Source organism: Eupeodes corollae, chromosome 2 (assembly GCF_945859685.1).
Source record: "Eupeodes corollae chromosome 2, idEupCoro1.1, whole genome shotgun sequence".
NCBI classification, from domain to species: Eukaryota; Metazoa; Arthropoda; class Insecta; order Diptera; family Syrphidae; genus Eupeodes; species Eupeodes corollae.
The window spans coordinates 25,171,838-25,191,814 of NC_079148.1; the positions used below are offsets into that span (position 1 = coordinate 25,171,838).

The following is a 19,977-nucleotide window of genomic DNA, read 5'->3' on the forward strand; positions in this document are numbered from 1 at the left end:
GCATTTTTAAACATTTTTGATAGAAAAATACAAATTTTGGAACTCACTTGGACGTGTTCTTATTAGTTTTTTTGATTGTAACTAAAAAGTGTGAATGCCACTTTCTTACTCACACTTCAAGGATTCCAGGAAGGTATAAACCATTCCTGTAGGTACATTATTGTACCAAGGACACGACCGAATGAGTTCGAATGTTTGCATTTTTAAACATTTTTGATAGAAAAATACAAATTTTGGAACTCACTTGGACGTGTTCTTATAAGTTTTTTTGATTGTAACTAAAAAGTGTGAATGCCACTTTCTTACTCACACTTCAAGGATTCCAGGAAGGTATAAACCATTCCTGTAGGTACATTATTGTACCAAGGACACGACCGAATGAGTTCGAATGTTTGCATTTTTAAACATTTTTGATAGAAAAATACAAATTTTGGAACTCACTTGGACGTGTTCTTATTAGTTTTTTTGATTGTAACTAAAAAGTGTGAATGCCACTTTCTTACTCACACTTCAAGGATTCCAGGAAGGTATAAACCATTCCTGTAGGTACATTATTGTACCAAGGACACGACCGAATGAGTTCGAATGTTTGCATTTTTAAACATTTTTGATAGAAAAATACAAATTTTGGAACTCACTTGGACGTGTTCTTATAAGTTTTTTTGATTGTAACTAAAAAGTGTGAATGCCACTTTCTTACTCACACTTCAAGGATTCCAGGAAGGTATAAACCATTCCTGTAGGTACATTATTGTACCAAGGACACGACCGAATGAGTTCGAATGTTTGCATTTTTAAACATTTTTGATAGAAAAATACAAATTTTGGAACTCACTTGGACGTGTTCTTATAAGTTTTTTTGATTGTAACTAAAAAGTGTGAATGCCACTTTCTTACTCACACTTCAAGGATTCCAGGAAGGTATAAACCATTCCTGTAGGTACATTATTGTACCAAGGACACGACCGAATGAGTTCGAATGTTTGCATTTTTAAACATTTTTGATAGAAAAATACAAATTTTGGAACTCACTTGGACGTGTTCTTATAAGTTTTTTTGATTGTAACTAAAAAGTGTGAATGCCACTTTCTTACTCACACTTCAAGGATTCCAGGAAGGTATAAACCATTCCTGTAGGTACATTATTGTACCAAGGACACGACCGAATGAGTTCGAATGTTTGCATTTTTAAACATTTTTGATAGAAAAATACAAATTTTGGAACTCACTTGGACGTGTTCTTATAAGTTTTTTTGATTGTAACTAAAAAGTGTGAATGCCACTTTCTTACTCACACTTCAAGGATTCCAGGAAGGTATAAAACATTCCTGTAGGTACATTATTGTACCAAGGACACGACCGAATTTCTTTTATTAAAAAATAATTTGCTTTGTTAACTTTGTTTTTTTTTTTCTTAAATAATATATGTCTGTATGTTGCGAAGTTGAACTATTCGCCATTAAACAAATTTTTTGGATGTTTTATTAATCCTCAAAAAGTTGGAGTGAAGAAGAAGAGTTTTGGTTTTTCTGTTTGATTGGTATTGTTCTTATTAATTAATTTCCTAAAGCAAAAACGCTTCTTATAAACATCTTTTACATTTATTGAGCATATATTTGATTTTTAAGGGTATATTATAAGCGCTTAAAACTAGTTTTTTAGGACATATTTTTTGTTGCCCTAATTATGATGTATCCGTTTTAAAAGTTTAAAAGAATGTATGGATATGGCATTAAAAAATGAATATTTTGTCCATTAGTATAATAAATTAAATTTCGACATAGGTCCGATTTATGTTGTTATTCCTTTTTGCCACAGAAATCATTTGTTTATAGTTCATTTGGGTAAAAGATATTTTATCGTTTCAGGAACAACACCATCGTCACTCTCAATACAGATGTTGGACTTGTATTGCTGTGACCAGCTGAAGTGCAAGATGAAGCAGCAAATGTACTGCATGAAGGTGATTTTCTGGGTTGAGACGATGGTGTTGTTCCTCAAACGATAAAATATCTTTTACCCAAATGAACTATAAACAAATGATTTCTGTGGCAAAAAGGAATAACAACATAAATCGGACCTATGTCGAAATTTAATTTATTATAGGTACTAATGGACAAAATATTCATTTTTTTATTAAAGCGAACAAAAACATAAGTCGTCTTTATAAAAACTACAAAAAGTCACTTATTTTGTTATTCCTTTTTGACACAGATTTAACAATATGATATAATAAATGTTGAAGGGCAGCGCAGAGCAGATGAGCAGCAGACGTCACAGACACAGAAACGAACATCAGGCGAATAATGTTTTAACAAGGTTTCAACCTGAACCTGAATAAAGCTGTTAAAGAAATAATTTATTAATTCATTTTGTCTTGTTAATTTACAATACTCACTTAATTAAAAAGAATATTTTTGTTTTATCCTGAATGTAACAAAAGACAAAACCCTTAACACCTAGCCCATGATGTTTCTGCATTAAGAACAATTTCACCTTCACCACTTCACAAAAAATACACCAAATGAAATGCATGTTTAGGTGAATTCAACAAAACAAAAGGTCTGTTTACGTTCTGACTCCAAAGGCAATAAATTATAAATTTTATCAGTGCGTTACTGAAAAGGGAAAGAATCGCTTTTCGTTTAATTTTTATGAAATAGGTAAATATGTTTTGCTTTTTTTCACGATTGTAAAGCTTTTACTGCACTAGCGCATTTTTTCTAAATTACAAAAGTAAAATATTCATTTTTTAATCAAAATATAACCTTTCTATCATTTTTAGAACTTTTAAAGTCAGAATCACTATCCCAAAATAAGTGTGAAAATGTTAATTTTTGAACTTTTTCACTTTTTTGGACAATATAGTAAGTCGTTTTAACCATCGCTAATAATCCACATTGCTCTTTTACGATTTCATTGTAATTTTTGTATGGGATTTTTCGTTTGGTGTTGATTGGGGAGCGTTTATTTGCACACCACAATTCGTGCATGTGAAAGTGGCCTTAATTTTCAGACTTGTTCGTTAGTAATTCATACATAAATCGTAGGAATGAATACGTATAGTGCATATATCTTAGAACTAGAAAATTAAATTCATGTATAATATGTATTTCATACATAAATCGAAAGATCGAGAACATACATTATATGAATGCTAAATATATGCATTCAAGAAATAAATGGTTTTTATCGTTTAGTTTATGTATGAAATACATATTTTGCATGAATTTAATTTTCTAGTTCCAAGATACATGCACTATATGTATTCATTCCTACGATTTATGTATGAATTACTAACGAACAAGTCTGAAAATGAAGGCCACTTTCACATGCACGCATGAATAAGTGAAATTAAATAGAAAAGGAAATAAGTACTGCGTGACGCGTAGCAGAAAGATTCTTATTTGGAAAATGTAAATAACGCTAAAATGTACACAAAAATAATAATAACGTATGTAAAATTTATAATATATGTGTATATTATGTGGTTTTTTTTTGTGTGTTTAAGAAACTGTCAATATAGTTTTTTCACTGTGGTTTCCATAACCCTGAGGCTCCACAAGAATAAAATCCAATCCAACTTCTCTTCCGCAATCTCATCCGCAATCCAGTGTTTTTTTTTTGACTGGGCATATTATGTCTTGCCATGAGCAACCTCAAGTGTCACATTTGACACAACGGTTAATCTGTTGTTTACTTTTTTGTCGGTAGTTGTGGTTTTTTAAAAATTTAAATTTCAAACAAATTATATAAAAGTTGAAGCAATTTTTAGATGGAAATTTTTTGAAATAATTTTTTGAATTTAATAGAGTTTACGGAATCAGTTAGCAGTTTTGAAATGACAGTGGTTTGTATGTAACACTTCCAAGAATTTCGAGAGAAAATCATACAAAATTCTTAAAAGTGTTACATACAACCCACCGTCATTTCATAACTACTCTCTTGATTGGGATGGTTCAAACGGTTCGGAGTTTTAATTTATGTCACCTAAGTGTTTCTTAAAACCATTTTCAATTTAAAGAATTATTTCAAAAAATTCCCATGTAAAAGTGTTTATAAAATTTTTTGATTCTCAAAAAAAAAAATCGAACAATTTTTAGATGGAAATTTTTTGAAATAATTTTTTGATTTTAATAGAGTTTACGGAATCAGTTAGCAGACATAAATTAAAACTCCGAACCGTTTGAACCATCCCAATCAAGAGAGTAGTTATGAAATGACGGTGGGTTGTATGTAACACTTTTAAGAATTTTGTATGATTTTCTCTCGAAATTCTTGGAAGTGTTACATACAAACCACTGTCATTTCAAAACTACTCTCTTGATTGGGATGGTTCAAACGGTTCTGAGTTCTAATTTATGTCACCTAAGTGTTTCTTAAAACCATTTTCAATTTAAAGAATTATTTCAAAAAATTCCCATGTAAAAGTGTTTATAAAATTTTTTGATTCTCAAAAAAAAAATCGAACAATTTTTAGATGGAAATTTTTTGAAATAATTTTTTGAATTTAATAGAGTTTACGGAATCAGTTAGCAGACATAAATTAAAACTCCGAACCGTTTGAACCATCCCAATCAAGAGAGTAGTTATGAAATGACGGTGGGTTGTATGTAACACTTTTAAGAATTTTGTATGATTTTCTCTCGAAATTCTTGGAAGTGTTACATACAAACCACTGTCATTTCAAAACTACTCTCTTGATTGGGATGGTTCAAACGGTTCTGAGTTCTAATTTATGTCACCTAAGTGTTTCTTAAAACCATTTTCAATTTAAAGAATTATTTCAAAAAATTCCCATGTAAAAGTGATTATAAAATTTTTTGATTCTCAAAAAAAAAAATCGAACAATTTTTAGATGGAAATTTTTTGAAATAATTTTTTGAATTTAATAGAGTTTACGGAATCAGTTAGCAGACATAAATTAAAACTCCGAACCGTTTGAACCATCCCAATCAAGAGAGTAGTTATGAAATGACGGTGGGTTGTATGTAACACTTTTAAGAATTTTGTATGATTTTCTCTCGAAATTCTTGGAAGTGTTACATACAAACCACTGTCATTTCAAAACTACTCTCTTGATTGGGATGGTTCAAACGGTTCTGAGTTCTAATTTATGTCACCTAAGTGTTTCTTAAAACCATTTTCAATTTAAAGAATTATTTCAAAAAATTCCCATGTAAAAGTGTTTATAAAATTTTTTGATTCTCAAAAAAAAAATCGAACAATTTTTAGATGGAAATTTTTTGAAATAATTTTTTGAATTTAATAGAGTTTACGGAATCAGTTAGCAGACATAAATTAAAACTCCGAACCGTTTGAACCATCCCAATCAAGAGAGTAGTTATGAAATGACGGTGGGTTGTATGTAACACTTTTAAGAATTTTGTATGATTTTCTCTCGAAATTCTTGGAAGTGTTACATACAAACCACTGTCATTTCAAAACTACTCTCTTGATTGGGATGGTTCAAACGGTTCTGAGTTCTAATTTATGTCACCTAAGTGTTTCTTAAAACCATTTTCAATTTAAAGAATTATTTCAAAAAATTCCCATGTAAAAGTGATTATAAAATTTTTTGATTCTCAAAAAAAAAAATCGAACAATTTTTAGATGGAAATTTTTTGAAATAATTTTTTGAATTTAATAGAGTTTACGGAATCAGTTAGCAGACATAAATTAAAACTCCGAACCGTTTGAACCATCCCAATCAAGAGAGTAGTTATGAAATGACGGTGGGTTGTATGTAACACTTTTAAGAATTTTGTATGATTTTCTCTCGAAATTCTTGGAAGTGTTACATACAAACCACTGTCATTTCAAAACTACTCTCTTGATTGGGATGGTTCAAACGGTTCTGAGTTCTAATTTATGTCACCTAAGTGTTTCTTAAAACCATTTTCAATTTAAAGAATTATTTCAAAAAATTCTCATGTAAAAGTGTTTATAAAATATTTTGTTTAAAAAAAAAAATCGAACAATTTTTAGAAGGAAATTTTTTGAAATAATTTTTTGAATTTAATAGAGTTTACGGAATCAGTTAGCAGACATAAATTAAAACTCCGAACCGTTTGAACCATCCCAATCAAGAGAGTAGTTATGAAATGACGGTGGATTGTATGACAAGATTTTGATCCGCTCGAAAAATCCAAAATGCGATGACCGGATCATGGACTGGATGTTGGATTGTTGGTCTCCATTGGCCGATAGTCCTGTCATCGGAAATGTCCAATGGAGACCCCAGGTAAGCATTTCGTTGACGTGTTGGAAAATTGCAAAACACAGGAAAAGGAAGGATTATTACATTTTTCACGAATATAATTGTGGACTCTATGTGAATGGGGCCTTAAAGATTCAAGAAATCAAAAATACCATTTTACTTTTCTCTTTTATAAACTTCTAAAAATATGTAAATCGTAAGGCAAAATGCGTAAGGTTTCTTATTAATTATGAAAAAATTATGCGTGAATGGAATTCTTCATAAAATCAAACCCTTAATCATATAATATCAGAATGCCTTCATATTTTCTATGGATTTGATCAACAAATTAATGTGAACAAGATTATGAGAAGAAAATACAATTTACTTTATAAACATTATTTTTTTTTTTAGGAAAATACATAACTATAACATTTCTAGTACAATATTGGAAATGAGTTATATTTATTAGTTTTAATATGCAGTCTCAGTAACAGGAGCTGTTTTCATGATTCAAGGTATAAAACTATGATATCTATTGATATTTATTCTCATATTCAATTTGATGAAGTGCCTCGGGAGCACATAATTTTCCCTATGAAAGTAAAAATGAATGTTATATTGCTCGATTTATAAACATCTTGGAAAAATACTCATGCCCAAGTAGTAAAATTACTCAAATCATGATTGTTTAATGGATTGGACATTTTTAGTGAGTAGCCACCATTTAAACAGAGTCCAATAAACAAAAAAATTAATGTTTCTGAACAGGCCCAATTCCCTGTGGTGAGTTTAGAATTTGTGTGAAGAGTATGTATCTCATACATAGAACGTAAGATCGCATACCTACACTCTTATGTTCCAGTCTTAAACCATAGGAATAGAACATTGAGTGTAGGAATGCATACATAGAAAAAATTTCGTGTATGTATGGATACATACTTTGTAGGAATACGTGCATATTTTACATGTATTATTATGAAACTACCGTTGTTTTTAGGTAACGCCATCGAATTATTTCCAGATTGTTCCAATTTACCGTTTTATTTTCTTCAATCGCGTCGGATATATATTTCGGTAGCAATGTAGCATTAGCTTGGCATTTTCATTTGGTCAAGAGTAGAAAGTGGTTCGTTTGCGTTTCGACCTCGTGGATTTAAAAATTAATTGTGAATTGTGAATTAGAAACGAAAATTAAAATAAGAAAAGAAATTAACAAGGCGGAATTAATATATTCAGGTAATTTATTTAGAAAAAACAGATATTTTATTGCATTTAGAGTAGGTAACAAATATTCATATTTCATTTTTTTTACTTCATTTAGAACGAAAAATAAATTGTGAATTGTGAACTGGAAAATCAAAATTAGAAAAAGGAACTCCCCAAATAAGAAATTGTGAACTGGAAAATCAAAATTAGAAAAAGGAACTCCCCAAATAAGTAAGCGGAATTAATATATTCATGTAAGTTAATTAAAAAAACATATTTTATTGCATTTAGAGTAGGTTACAAATATTCATATTTCAATTTTTTTACTTCATTTTGAATTTGTTTGAATTTACTAATCAGAATGTAGGGCTCCACAAAAGGAGATTATGCGAAACAGAATACAATTTATTTGAAATATTGTATTTTGTGATCATTATTTTGAAAACAGATATTTTATGGCATTTAGAGTAGGTTACAAATATTCATATTTGAATTTTTCTTACTTCATTTGGAATTAAAAGTTAATTGTGAATTGTGAACTGGAATTTTTTTACTTCATTTAGAATTTGCTTGAATTTGCTAATCAGAATCTAGGGCTCCACAAAAGGAGATTTTGCGAAACAGAATACAATTTATTTGAAATATTGTATTTTGTGATCATTATTTTGAAAAGAGATATTTTAATGCATTTAGAGTAGGTTACAAATATTCATTTTTCAATTTTTCTTACTTCATTTTGAATTTGTTTGAATTTACTTATCAGAATCTAGGGCTCCACAAAAGGAGATTATGCGAAACAGAATACAATTTATTTGAAATATTGTATTTTGTGATCATTATTTTGAAAACAGATATTTTAATGCATTTAGAGTAGGTAACAAATATTCATATTTCAATTTTTTTACTTCATTTTGAATTTGTTTGAATTTACTAATCAAAATCTAGGGCTCCACAAAAGGAGATTATGCGAAACAGAATACAATTTATTTGAAATATTGTATTTTGTGATCATTATTTTGAAAACAGATATTTTATGGCATTTAGAGTAGGTTACAAATATTCATTTTTCAATTTTTCTTACTTCATTTAGAATTTGTTTGAATTTTACTAATCAGAATCTAGGGCTCCACAAAAGGAGATTATGCGAAACAGAATACAATTTATTTGAAATATTGTATTTTGTGATCATTATTTTGAAAACAGATATTTTAATGCATTTAGAGTAGGTAACAAATATTCATATTTCAATTTTTTTACTTCATTTTGAATTTGTTTGAATTTACTAATCAAAATCTAGGGCTCCACAAAAGGAGATTATGCGAAACAGAATACAATTTATTTGAAATATTGTATTTTGTGATCATTATTTTGAAAACAGATATTTTATGGCATTTAGAGTAGGTTACAAATATTCATTTTTCAATTTTTCTTACTTCATTTAGAATTTGTTTGACTTTACTAATCAGAATCTAGGGCTCCAAAAAAGGAGATTATGCGAAACAGAATACAATTTATTTGAAATATTGTATTTTGTGATCATTATTTTGAAAACAGATATTTTAATGCATTTAGAGTAGGTTACAAATATTCATATTTCATTTTTTTTACTTCATTTAGAACGAAAAATTAATTGTGAATTGTGAACTGGAAAATCAAAATTAGAAAAAAGAACTCCCCAAATAAGAAATTGTGAACTGGAAAATCAAAATTAGAAAAAGGAACTCCCCAAATAAGTAAGCGGAATTAATATATTCATGTAAGTTAATTAAAAAAACATATTTTATTGCATTTAGAGTAGGTTACAAATATTCATATTTCAATTTTTTTACTTCATTTTGAATTTGTTTGAATTTACTAATCAGAATCTAGGGCTCCACAAAAGGAGATTATGCGAAACAGAATACAATTTATTTGAAATATTGTATTTTGTGATCATTATTTTGAAAACAGATATTTTATGGCATTTAGAGTAGGTTACAAATATTCATATTTGAATTTTTCTTACTTCATTTGGAATTAAAAGTTAATTGTGAATTGTGAACTGGAATTTTTTTACTTCATTTAGAATTTGCTTGAATTTGCTAATCAGAATCTAGGGCTCCACAAAAGGAGATTTTGCGAAACAGAATACAATTTATTTGAAATATTGTATTTTGTGATCATTATTTTGAAAAGAGATATTTTAATGCATTTAGAGTAGGTTACAAATATTCATTTTTCAATTTTTCTTACTTCATTTTGAATTTGTTTGAATTTACTTATCAGAATCTAGGGCTCCACAAAAGGAGATTTTGCGAAACAGAATACAATTTATTTGAAATATTGTATTTTGTGATAATTATTTTGAAAACAGATATTTTAATGCATTTAGAGTAGGTTACAAATATTCATTTTTCAATTTTTCTTACTTCATTTAGAATTTGTTTGAATTTTACTAATCAGAATCTAGGGCTCCACAAAAGGAGATTATATGCGAAACAGAATACACTTTACTTATTTACATTTGGTCACGAGAAGTAAGTGGTTCGTCCTCGCCCTTGTAATAAAAGTTAATTGTGAATTGTGAATTGGAAAATTAAAATTAGTAAAAGGAAATACATAAGCGGAATTAATATATTCAGGTAAATTATTTGAAAAAAAAACTAGGGCTCCACAAAAGGAGATTATGCGAAACAGAATACAATTTATTTGAAATATTGTATTTTGTGATAATTATTTTGAAAACAGATATTTTAATGCATTTAGAGTAGGTTACAAATATTCATTTTTCAATTTTTCTTACTTCATTTAGAATTTGTTTGAATTTTACTAATCAGAATCAAGGGCTCCACAAAAGGAGATTATATGCGAAACAGAATACAATTTATTTGAAATATTGTATTTTGTGATCATTATTTTGAAAACAGATATTTTAATGCATTTAGAGTAGGTAACAAATATTCATATTTCAATTTTTTTACTTCATTTTGAATTTGTTTGAATTTACTAATCAGAATCTAGGGCTCCACAAAAGGAGATTATGCGAAACAGAATACAATTTATTTGAAATATTGTATTTTGTGATCATTATTTTGAAAACAGATATTTTATGGCATTTAGAGTAGGTTACAAATATTCATATTTGAATTTTTCTTACTTCATTTGGAATTAAAAGTTAATTGTGAATTGTGAACTGGAATTTTTTTACTTCATTTAGAATTTGCTTGAATTTGCTAATCAGAATCTAGGGCTCCACAAAAGGAGATTTTGCGAAACAGAATACAATTTATTTGAAATATTGTATTTTGTGATCATTATTTTGAAAACAGATATTTTAATGCATTTAGAGTAGGTTACAAATAATCATTTTTCAATTTTTCTTACTTCATTTAGAATTTGTTTGAATTCACTAATCAGAATCTAGGGCTCCACAAAAGGAGATTATGCGAAACAGAATACAATTTATTTGAAATATTGTATTTTGTGATCATTATTTTGAAAACAGATATTTTAATGCATTTAGAGTAGGTTACAAATATTCATATTTCATTTTTTTTACTTCATTTAGAACGAAAAATTAATTGTGAATTGTGAACTGGAAAATCAAAATTAGAAAAAAGAACTCCCCAAATAAGAAATTGTGAACTGGAAAATCAAAATTAGAAAAAGGAACTCCCCAAATAAGTAAGCGGAATTAATATATTCATGTAAGTTAATTAAAAAAACATATTTTATTGCATTTAGAGTAGGTTACAAATATTCATATTTCAATTTTTTTACTTCATTTTGAATTTGTTTGAATTTACTAATCAGAATCTAGGGCTCCACAAAAGGAGATTATGCGAAACAGAATACAATTTATTTGAAATATTGTATTTTGTGATCATTATTTTGAAAACAGATATTTTATGGCATTTAGAGTAGGTTACAAATATTCATATTTGAATTTTTCTTACTTCATTTGGAATTAAAAGTTAATTGTGAATTGTGAACTGGAATTTTTTTACTTCATTTAGAATTTGCTTGAATTTGCTAATCAGAATCTAGGGCTCCACAAAAGGAGATTTTGCGAAACAGAATACAATTTATTTGAAATATTGTATTTTGTGATCATTATTTTGAAAAGAGATATTTTAATGCATTTAGAGTAGGTTACAAATATTCATTTTTCAATTTTTCTTACTTCATTTTGAATTTGTTTGAATTTACTTATCAGAATCTAGGGCTCCACAAAAGGAGATTTTGCGAAACAGAATACAATTTATTTGAAATATTGTATTTTGTGATAATTATTTTGAAAACAGATATTTTAATGCATTTAGAGTAGGTTACAAATATTCATTTTTCAATTTTTCTTACTTCATTTAGAATTTGTTTGAATTTTACTAATCAGAATCTAGGGCTCCACAAAAGGAGATTTTGCGAAACAGAATACAATTTATTTGAAATATTGTATTTTGTGATCATTATTTTGAAAACAGATATTTTATGGCATTTAGAGTAGGTTACAAATATTCATATTTGAATTTTTCTTACTTCATTTGGAATTAAAAGTTAATTGTGAATTGTGAACTGGAATTTTTTTACTTCATTTAGAATTTGCTTGAATTTGCTAATCAGAATCTAGGGCTCCACAAAAGGAGATTTTGCGAAACAGAATACAATTTATTTGAAATATTGTATTTTGTGATCATTATTTTGAAAAGAGATATTTTAATGCATTTAGAGTAGGTTACAAATATTCATTTTTCAATTTTTCTTACTTCATTTTGAATTTGTTTGAATTTACTTATCAGAATCTAGGGCTCCACAAAAGGAGATTATGCGAAACAGAATACAATTTATTTGAAATATTGTATTTTGTGATCATTATTTTGAAAACAGATATTTTAATGCATTTAGAGTAGGTTACAAATATTCATTTTTCAATTTTTCTTACTTCATTTAGAATTTGTTTGAATTTTACTAATCAGAATCTAGGGCTCCACAAAAGGAGATTATGCGAAACAGAATACAATTTATTTGAAATATTGTATTTTGTGATAATTATTTTGAAAACAGATATTTTAATGCATTTAGAGTAGGTAACAATTATTCATAAAACAAAATGCTGATGTTCCAAAATACCCTTACATTTTCCCTTTTTTAACAGGTTGTTGCTTTAATTATTGGTAACTTTAAGGTTCTACCAGGCTGTTGTTTTTGTTAGTTGGGAGCTGTTGATTAATTTAAGGTAAATTGCACACGTATGTACATATGCATGGATATATTTTCCAAAAAAATCAATAACCTTAAAAAATAGAGATGCTTTAAAATTCGCTTATATTTTCTCTATTCTAACAGGTTGTGGCTTTAATTAGTTGGGAACTTCAATTAAGTTCATTAGCTATATCAAACCGTCAGAAACTTCAGGAATCTTTTTATCTTTTAGTTTATATTCATAATATTATATTTCTTTAGCTTCTTCGCCAAAATGCTTTGTTTTGTCTGCAACAATAAGTGTACAAATTTTTCATTACTCATGCATCACCTTAAAAAGAGACATAATCTTAATTGCTCTAGTACTTATCGTTGCCTTGAATGTAATTTATTGTTTGATAACTCCTCAAGTTATAAAAGACATATGCTACGATTACATTCCACTTTAAACATTTCAAATTCTAACGAATTTCAAGCACAGGCGTGTAGTATTAAACCGGAAGATTCAAATAGAGTAACTACTTCCTCAGAACAATCTAGTTGTATCAACGTAAAAGGTATAAGCGTCGAAGAGAAACTAGTTCTTCCATCCTCATTGTCATCATGTCAAAAGTCCAAAAAAGAGAATTTCGACGAAGAAATAAAAAATATGCGCGAAAGTGCGTTTAAATTTTCTTTATCATTACATACAAATGACAATTTCTCTAGAAAAGATGTAGTAAACATTCAAAAAAGTGTATCCACTCAAATTGTCGCACCCTTGCTCCAAATCTTTGATAGCTTTTCTAAAACTAGAATTTGTCATGACCATGAGGCTTTAAATGAAATTTCAACTTTAATTAGTTCTTGTAAACACCTGTTTGATGACTGTGCATCCGATTATCTCTTATTACAAAAACTTAAAAAGAGTGGATACATGAATGATGTTGAAGAGTTTGTTATAAATAACGAAATGGAAACGGTTTTTCATTGCGGAGAGTTATCTTTGGACGAAAACTTAACTAAAGGCGTCGTTCTTCCATTAAGATCCCAGTTTAAACTTTTGTTTGAGACAAACAATTTTCTTAAAGCCATGTTACAGTACATGGAAATGTTGGAAAAAAGTGATAGAATTAGAAGCTTTATCAATGGGGAGTTATGGAAAGAAAAGGTCAAAATGTACCCAAATAAGTTATTAGTTCCTTACTTCTTATATGGGGATGATTTTGAAATTAATAATCCTCTTGGATCCCATTCTTCAGTTCATTCAGTATGTAACTTTTATTATTCCTTTCCGTGTATGCCTATTAAAGAGTCTAAATTGGATAATGTATTTTTAGCTGCTGTAATAAGAACAAGAGATATGAAAAAATTTGGTAATAGTAAATGCTTAGTCCCTTTAGTAAATGAGTTGAAATTTCTTGAACAAGAAGGGCTTTCTATTGAGGCATCTGATGGTCAAGTATATCGCATTCATTTTATTTTAGGCTTGGTTTTAGGTGATAACTTAGGACTTAACTCAATAATGGGTTTTAACAAATCGTTCTCTGGCGTATTTTGCAGGTTTTGTCGATTAGATAAAGATAAATGTAAAACAATGTGTTTTGAGGATCCCAATAAAATGCGAAATATACTTAATTATAATGAAGATGTCCTACAAAATAATAACCAATTAACTGGCATATCAAGCTTTTGTCCATTTAATGCAATCCCTTCATTTCATGCCATTGAAAACTACAGTGTTGATGTAATGCATGACTTGTTTGAGGGTATATGCCACTATGATCTTTGCCATATCTTATTAAATTTTATACAAATAAAGAAATACTTTTCGTTGCAAGTTTTAAACAAACGGAAACAAACGTTTGAATATGGTCCTCATGAAATAGGCAATATATCAAATGAAATATCACAGACACATCTCCAAAAGCGACATTTACGCATGTCTGCAAGGGAAATGCTTTGTTTTATTCAATACCTTCCAATCATGATTGGTGATCTAGTTCCAATAGATGATGATGTTTGGCATTTTTTGTTGAATTTAATAGAAATAATTGATTTAACGTTATGCTTTGAAATAAATGACTTTTCTATTTCTTCTTTAAAGAACAAAATACAACTACACCATGAGCAGTACCTTTTACTTTTCAAAGATAGTTTAAAACCTAAGTTTCATATTCTCACTCATTATCCTACGATTTTAAAAAAATCAGGTCCACCTAGAAATTTTTGGTGCTTTAAATATGAGGCCAAACATAAAAATTTCAAAATTTACTCACGTGCTATTACTTCCAGAAAAAATATTTGTCTAACATTGGCCAAAAAATTTCAACTAGGTTTTGCAAACAAGATTTTAAATTCTAATGATGATGACGACAAACATGAATTTTTTAAAGAAAACAAAATTAAAACTGGTTTTTCTTCTTTAATAAGCAAAAAAATGGGTATCCAGGAAGAAAACTTAGAATATTTAAGTAAGACTGAAATCAATGGCTATAAATTTCAAACTGGTTATTACGTATCCAAACTCTTAAATGATTATAAAATTTTCGTCATAGTAGCTTTAGTCCAACATCTAAAAAAAATTGTTCTTTTTTGTCAGGAAGTAAGTGAAGTACTCTATGATCCCCATTTTACTGCATATGATATAAATCCTTCTATATTAGGAAAATATTCTATTATTGATCCCGATGAAATTGTTGGGCCGCCAATAACAGCTATAAAAACAGCTAAAGGTAGAATTATGATTCGAATAAAAGATTACACTTTACAAGAGATAGACAAATATAAAGCAACTGACGAGTTTGATACTGAAATTAAATCCAGATGCAGTTGAATCTTTTTAGAACAACAATTCTATTGTGCATACAAGCCAATCATTTTCAAAAGGTTCGGAAGCACTCTACATGAATATCAAACTGTAAGGATGCTTATCAGTGGTACCACTTTAAACTTAATATAACATATCGTGATATGTATGCCACCTAAATGCAAGGACCAGCTGACTCCATTTTCTTAATTTGAGATAACTGGGTTTTCTGGAAAAAAGGAAGTCTGAGAAAAATGTGAATATGTTTTTTGCATTTTTTTTTAAATTACGAAAATCAAGTTAACTGGTTCTTGCATTCAGGTGACGATATGTATATTCCCCTGCTTAGTTGTTCTTTTAAATAAAAAAAATAAATAAAAAAATAGAGAATGTTTTCAAATTTAATGCAATTCTACGAAGATTAATTGAACTACAAAAAAAGGGGATATACACTAATTATACAGTTCTATATTATTAGTTCTGAATATTTTCTAAAAAAAACTTTAGGTTTCAGAATGGATACAAACAATTATATATCATTGGAACAACCCTCAACTTCTGCGGAGGCCGGGGAAGAACAAATAATTTATACAATTGTTCATGAAACAGCAACTATGTCAGATGAGTCGCAGTCCCAGTTGGAAATAAAAGAACTTCTGGGCAGTTGGAATCTTGGACACCTGTCAGATTTGTTTATCTGTAAGTCAAATTATTTTTTTCAATTATCAATTATAGCCTAGTTAGTAGTTCCTTTTCAAAAAAAACTAAAATTGTAAATACCGATTTTCTATCTGTTTTATGCGTTATATTATAAATATGATAACCAATGCCAAAAAGGCTTTCCTTGGGAACTATTAAATAAACTGGAGGCCTTAAAAGTTTTGCAATTTTTCGATCCGAAATTGTAAGAAAAATACTTACATACATTCACATTTATTTGATTTATTATGATCCTGATCAATTTTTAAATAGATCTTGTGCAATGCATAAGATATAATTTAAAAGATGCTATGGAAAGGCACAAAAAAATAATATTTTGACCCATGTACATTGACCTGTGTTATTGTTGTCTAGTAGCACAATCACATGTGTTTTCATGTAGCACATCAATATTTGGTCGAATTCCGATTACATATTGAATTTTTTAATAGCATATGCTTAAACAAACTGAATGACTTATTCATTTTTCAACAGCTGAGCGCATAACAGTTGAAGTGCTTAAAATTTTAAAGGAAAAACATTTTCCTATGCTTTTCAAAAACAGTTCAGTTGGAGATCTGGCAATGTTTGAACACAAGTTAATGGAGTGGAGATCCTCTCTAGGTATCGGAGAGCAGCAAATTGATATGTTTACCTTGCGGGAAAATTCATGCAGCTCATCATTTTCATCTTCGCCAACGTCGTCAATAAGAGAAGATCCATCTGCGCCTGCTATATCTCTTTCTTTAATTTTAAAAAACTCACCAAAGGCGAGAGACATAGAAAAATTCTATGAACAAAACTTCAAGCTTCAGGATATACATCGACAGGCGTTGATCACATTAATATGTGAATATTTTATCGACAACCATCTTCATTTGAATTTATACACTAGCTACATGCTAGAGGAACAAATATTGCAAAGATTCAAAGGGGAAAAGCTTGAGTTTTACCGCACTGGTAAAAGAGGTAAAATATATGCCAAGTTTTGCAATTCGAAGACCTCCTCTAGATTGGCTGTTAAAAGATCTATCTTTCCTAAAGCTGAAAATGCTGAAGTAACTGAGAAATCAAAGAAAAAACATTTGATGGAATTCAGTAAGTTTTTTTTATTTCTTTTTAAGAAATTAACATTTCAAAAAATTTAAAAACGGTCTTATACAGTGATGGATTAAACAATAGGAACATTTTTATAGTTCTCAATTATTTAAAAAAAAAACTGTTTTTTAAATATTTTTTCATATTTTTTTTTTTTATTGTACGACTTATTTTAACGAGTTCATCTCTATTTTCTGATTTTTCACCAGAGCCAGAGATTTTTTTACAATTGTCATAAGCACCAGTTTGATGATAGTTTTCCTCAAAGTTTGGGAACAATGTACTTTGCGACCTACATAATATGTTGTGTTAATTCTTGAGAATTCTTGAAAATTATAATTATTTAATTTCCAAAAAAATAGAGACTAATTGTTAAGGTATCCCTACTGGTCTTATGGCTTTGTCCTTCACTGTATATTTAAGTTGTATCAACTCCGGAACTCTCTTAAGGTTTTGGGATGATTTTAAAATCATACCGGAATCGAATATTACACCTTCACCTCCACATAAATTTAAAGCTAGCCTAAAATGTAACAGATATTATTTACAATTTTTTAAATTATCTTTCTTCACCTTCATTTTGCCATCAGCTCCGGAAGTTGATGCAGAAGAGTGTATTAGGAGCATCAAATATGATAACTTGTCAACTTCAGAGTTCGACAGCTGTTGGCAAGCTTGTAGCCAATTTAGACTGGATCAAATATATAAAGAGACAACTTTACACACCATTTTTGAGGAATGGCCGGATTACAAGAAGCCAGGAGGTTATCGTTTGGTAAGCTTTAATTTCAAGAAATTATATTGAAACTATGAACCTAAAAAAAATATTATCTTAAGATTGACAAGGATTTTGGGGTTGTTTTTCGAAATTCCCCAGGAGTTCTTTTGAAGTATCCAGAGCAGGCTGGCAATCTGAGAAAGTTTTTACTAGATGAAGATCACCTGCGAGACAAAAATTTACGAAATATGGTGAACCAAATTGACGAAAATGATATTAAAACTGGTAAGATTTTTAGAGTTTTATAGGTATTTAACAACAATGGTAGTATGTACTTGAAATTTCATGTTTTACTTTTTCGTAAAGCGAGACATTTCATCTTTTAGTTGTTTTTTTTTTTTATATTTCGGTTTGAAACATAATGCTGTATGTGTTTGGGGATTTCCAATCAAATCCCGGTAACTAAGGAATTCATTTCTCTGAGCTGCGGTGAGCTGGCAGATAATGGATTGAGATACTGATAGATACGCACATTTCTGTAAATTAAAAGTTCCTAACCTTACCTTCCTTTGAATTCTAACTCAGAAATATTTTTTCAAGTAATTTTTTATAATTACTTATCACACCACTAACGTTTTCATAAATTAAAATTTAATTCAATAAAATCCTTAAAATCTTTGCCCTTGGTTTAAGATTTAATGTGTTTTTTTCGTTTTCTTATAGATAGTGCAGCAGTAAAATTATTTTGGTGTCTCCACGGCTATTTGATACCAACACAAAAGGGCAGCCGGAAAGATAACTCTGGAAAAAGTAGTACTGTAAGGTTTACTATTAAAAGCTCTCAAGAGGCTTTCCTTTTTATTGGGTCCAGCGTACAAGAACTCGATGACCATATAGCATTTTTGAAAAGCAAGTCAGAAAATATACAACCATTTATACTTGCCGTTGGGGATAAGGATTTTGAAAACTTTTCGAACTACTACGTTTACCTTGATGGTATTAAGTTCGTGTTTTCAAATTTTTTGAGAGCAATTGATATATGTTTCAAGTGCTTCAACTTGTTTAATTTGGAGTATCCGTTAGCGTGCTCACAATTATGGACATTTATTGAGCACTACTTCTACGAGCTCAACATTTCTAAAACAAAATCCCCTAAAATGTATTTACTCATCGAAGCGTTAAGAAAAAGGTGATTAATTTATTTATAAATTCATTTTTCACTTCATGATTATGAGCGATTTTTTATATTTGTAATATGTATGCTTTTAATTCTTTTTTTGTTAATGATAATTTAAATAAAACAACTTCAAAAAAATAACTATTTAAAATACAAATTTAATTCTTTTGTTTTTCTTTTCATTATAACAGCGCTCTGACTCAAGATGATGAAGTTGCAGATTCAGAAGCCGGCCTCGGATATATTTAATTAAGTTTTATATACATATGTACACATATTAATTTTTGTTAATTGTTTAATTAGAATCAATTATAAATTATTTTATTTAAAATGTTAAATTTTAAGTGTTAAATACTTTCTTTCTATTATAAATTATTTTAATATAAAATATATTATGGGCTTGTATAAGTTTAAAATGTTAAATTAATTCTTTTTATTGAACTAAATTTATTTGAGAAAATGTTTCAGGTGTGGCACGAATTTCAATTATATACGTATACCTACTGAATGACGTACGGTATAAATTATATTTATTTGGGGAACAAAAGTAAGTATAGTTTTGGAAGAAATCCACTTTAGATTTCAAAAACCTTGAGCTATTTATTTATTATACATTTCGACAATGCTCTATGAAATAATTTTATAGTTTATTAAAAATGGAACAAAATTCTGCTTTCAATTTTAGATGACTTCAGCTTCCTTCTTGATACGAGTACAAAACTTTAAGGAGATATAGGAACATTTGATGCATCCATTGAGGCTATGTAAGTTGAATGAATAATATAATTTTTTCTTTATTTTTATAAATATTTAGCCATAATACGTATGCATTTTTTAAAAATTTTATGAAACTTATAACTTTTATGAAACCTAAAATATTTTTTCTAAGCTTTTGTGTCGGCAGTCATTAT

At 28.7% G+C, this 19,977-nt stretch overlaps 1 protein-coding gene across 10 annotated transcripts; it reads left to right on the forward strand.

Annotated features, from left to right (window-relative positions):
• The first annotated feature begins 6,035 nt into the window (after nucleotides 1-6,035).
• Nucleotides 6,036-19,460, forward strand: LOC129947743 (uncharacterized). 10 transcript variants are annotated; one of them, XM_056058420.1, is made up of 12 exons: nucleotides 6,081-7,438; nucleotides 7,524-7,662; nucleotides 9,026-9,164; nucleotides 10,956-11,094; nucleotides 12,540-12,620; nucleotides 12,731-15,485; nucleotides 15,882-16,073; nucleotides 16,569-17,171; nucleotides 17,762-17,946; nucleotides 18,009-18,174; nucleotides 18,613-19,078; nucleotides 19,258-19,460. In XM_056058420.1, exons 7-12 carry the CDS (start codon nucleotides 15,890-15,892, stop codon nucleotides 19,313-19,315), a joined length of 1,662 nt encoding a protein of 553 aa, XP_055914395.1. In that variant the 5' UTR covers nucleotides 6,081-7,438; nucleotides 7,524-7,662; nucleotides 9,026-9,164; nucleotides 10,956-11,094; nucleotides 12,540-12,620; nucleotides 12,731-15,485; nucleotides 15,882-15,889; the 3' UTR covers nucleotides 19,316-19,460. The 10 variants fall into 10 exon arrangements, with proteins under 10 accessions (XP_055914391.1, XP_055914392.1, XP_055914393.1 ...); XM_056058421.1 differs by lacking the exon at nucleotides 12,731-15,485; XM_056058422.1 differs by lacking the exon at nucleotides 12,731-15,485 and having other exon boundaries at nucleotides 10,956-11,071.
• The last annotated feature ends 517 nt before the right edge of the window (nucleotides 19,461-19,977 follow it).

Bases quoted from the DNA above. Each gene is read 5' to 3' on its own strand.
- LOC129947743 (XM_056058416.1), top strand. From the start codon at position 12,861: ATGCTTTGTTTTGTCTGCAACAATAAGTGTACAAATTTTTCATTACTC.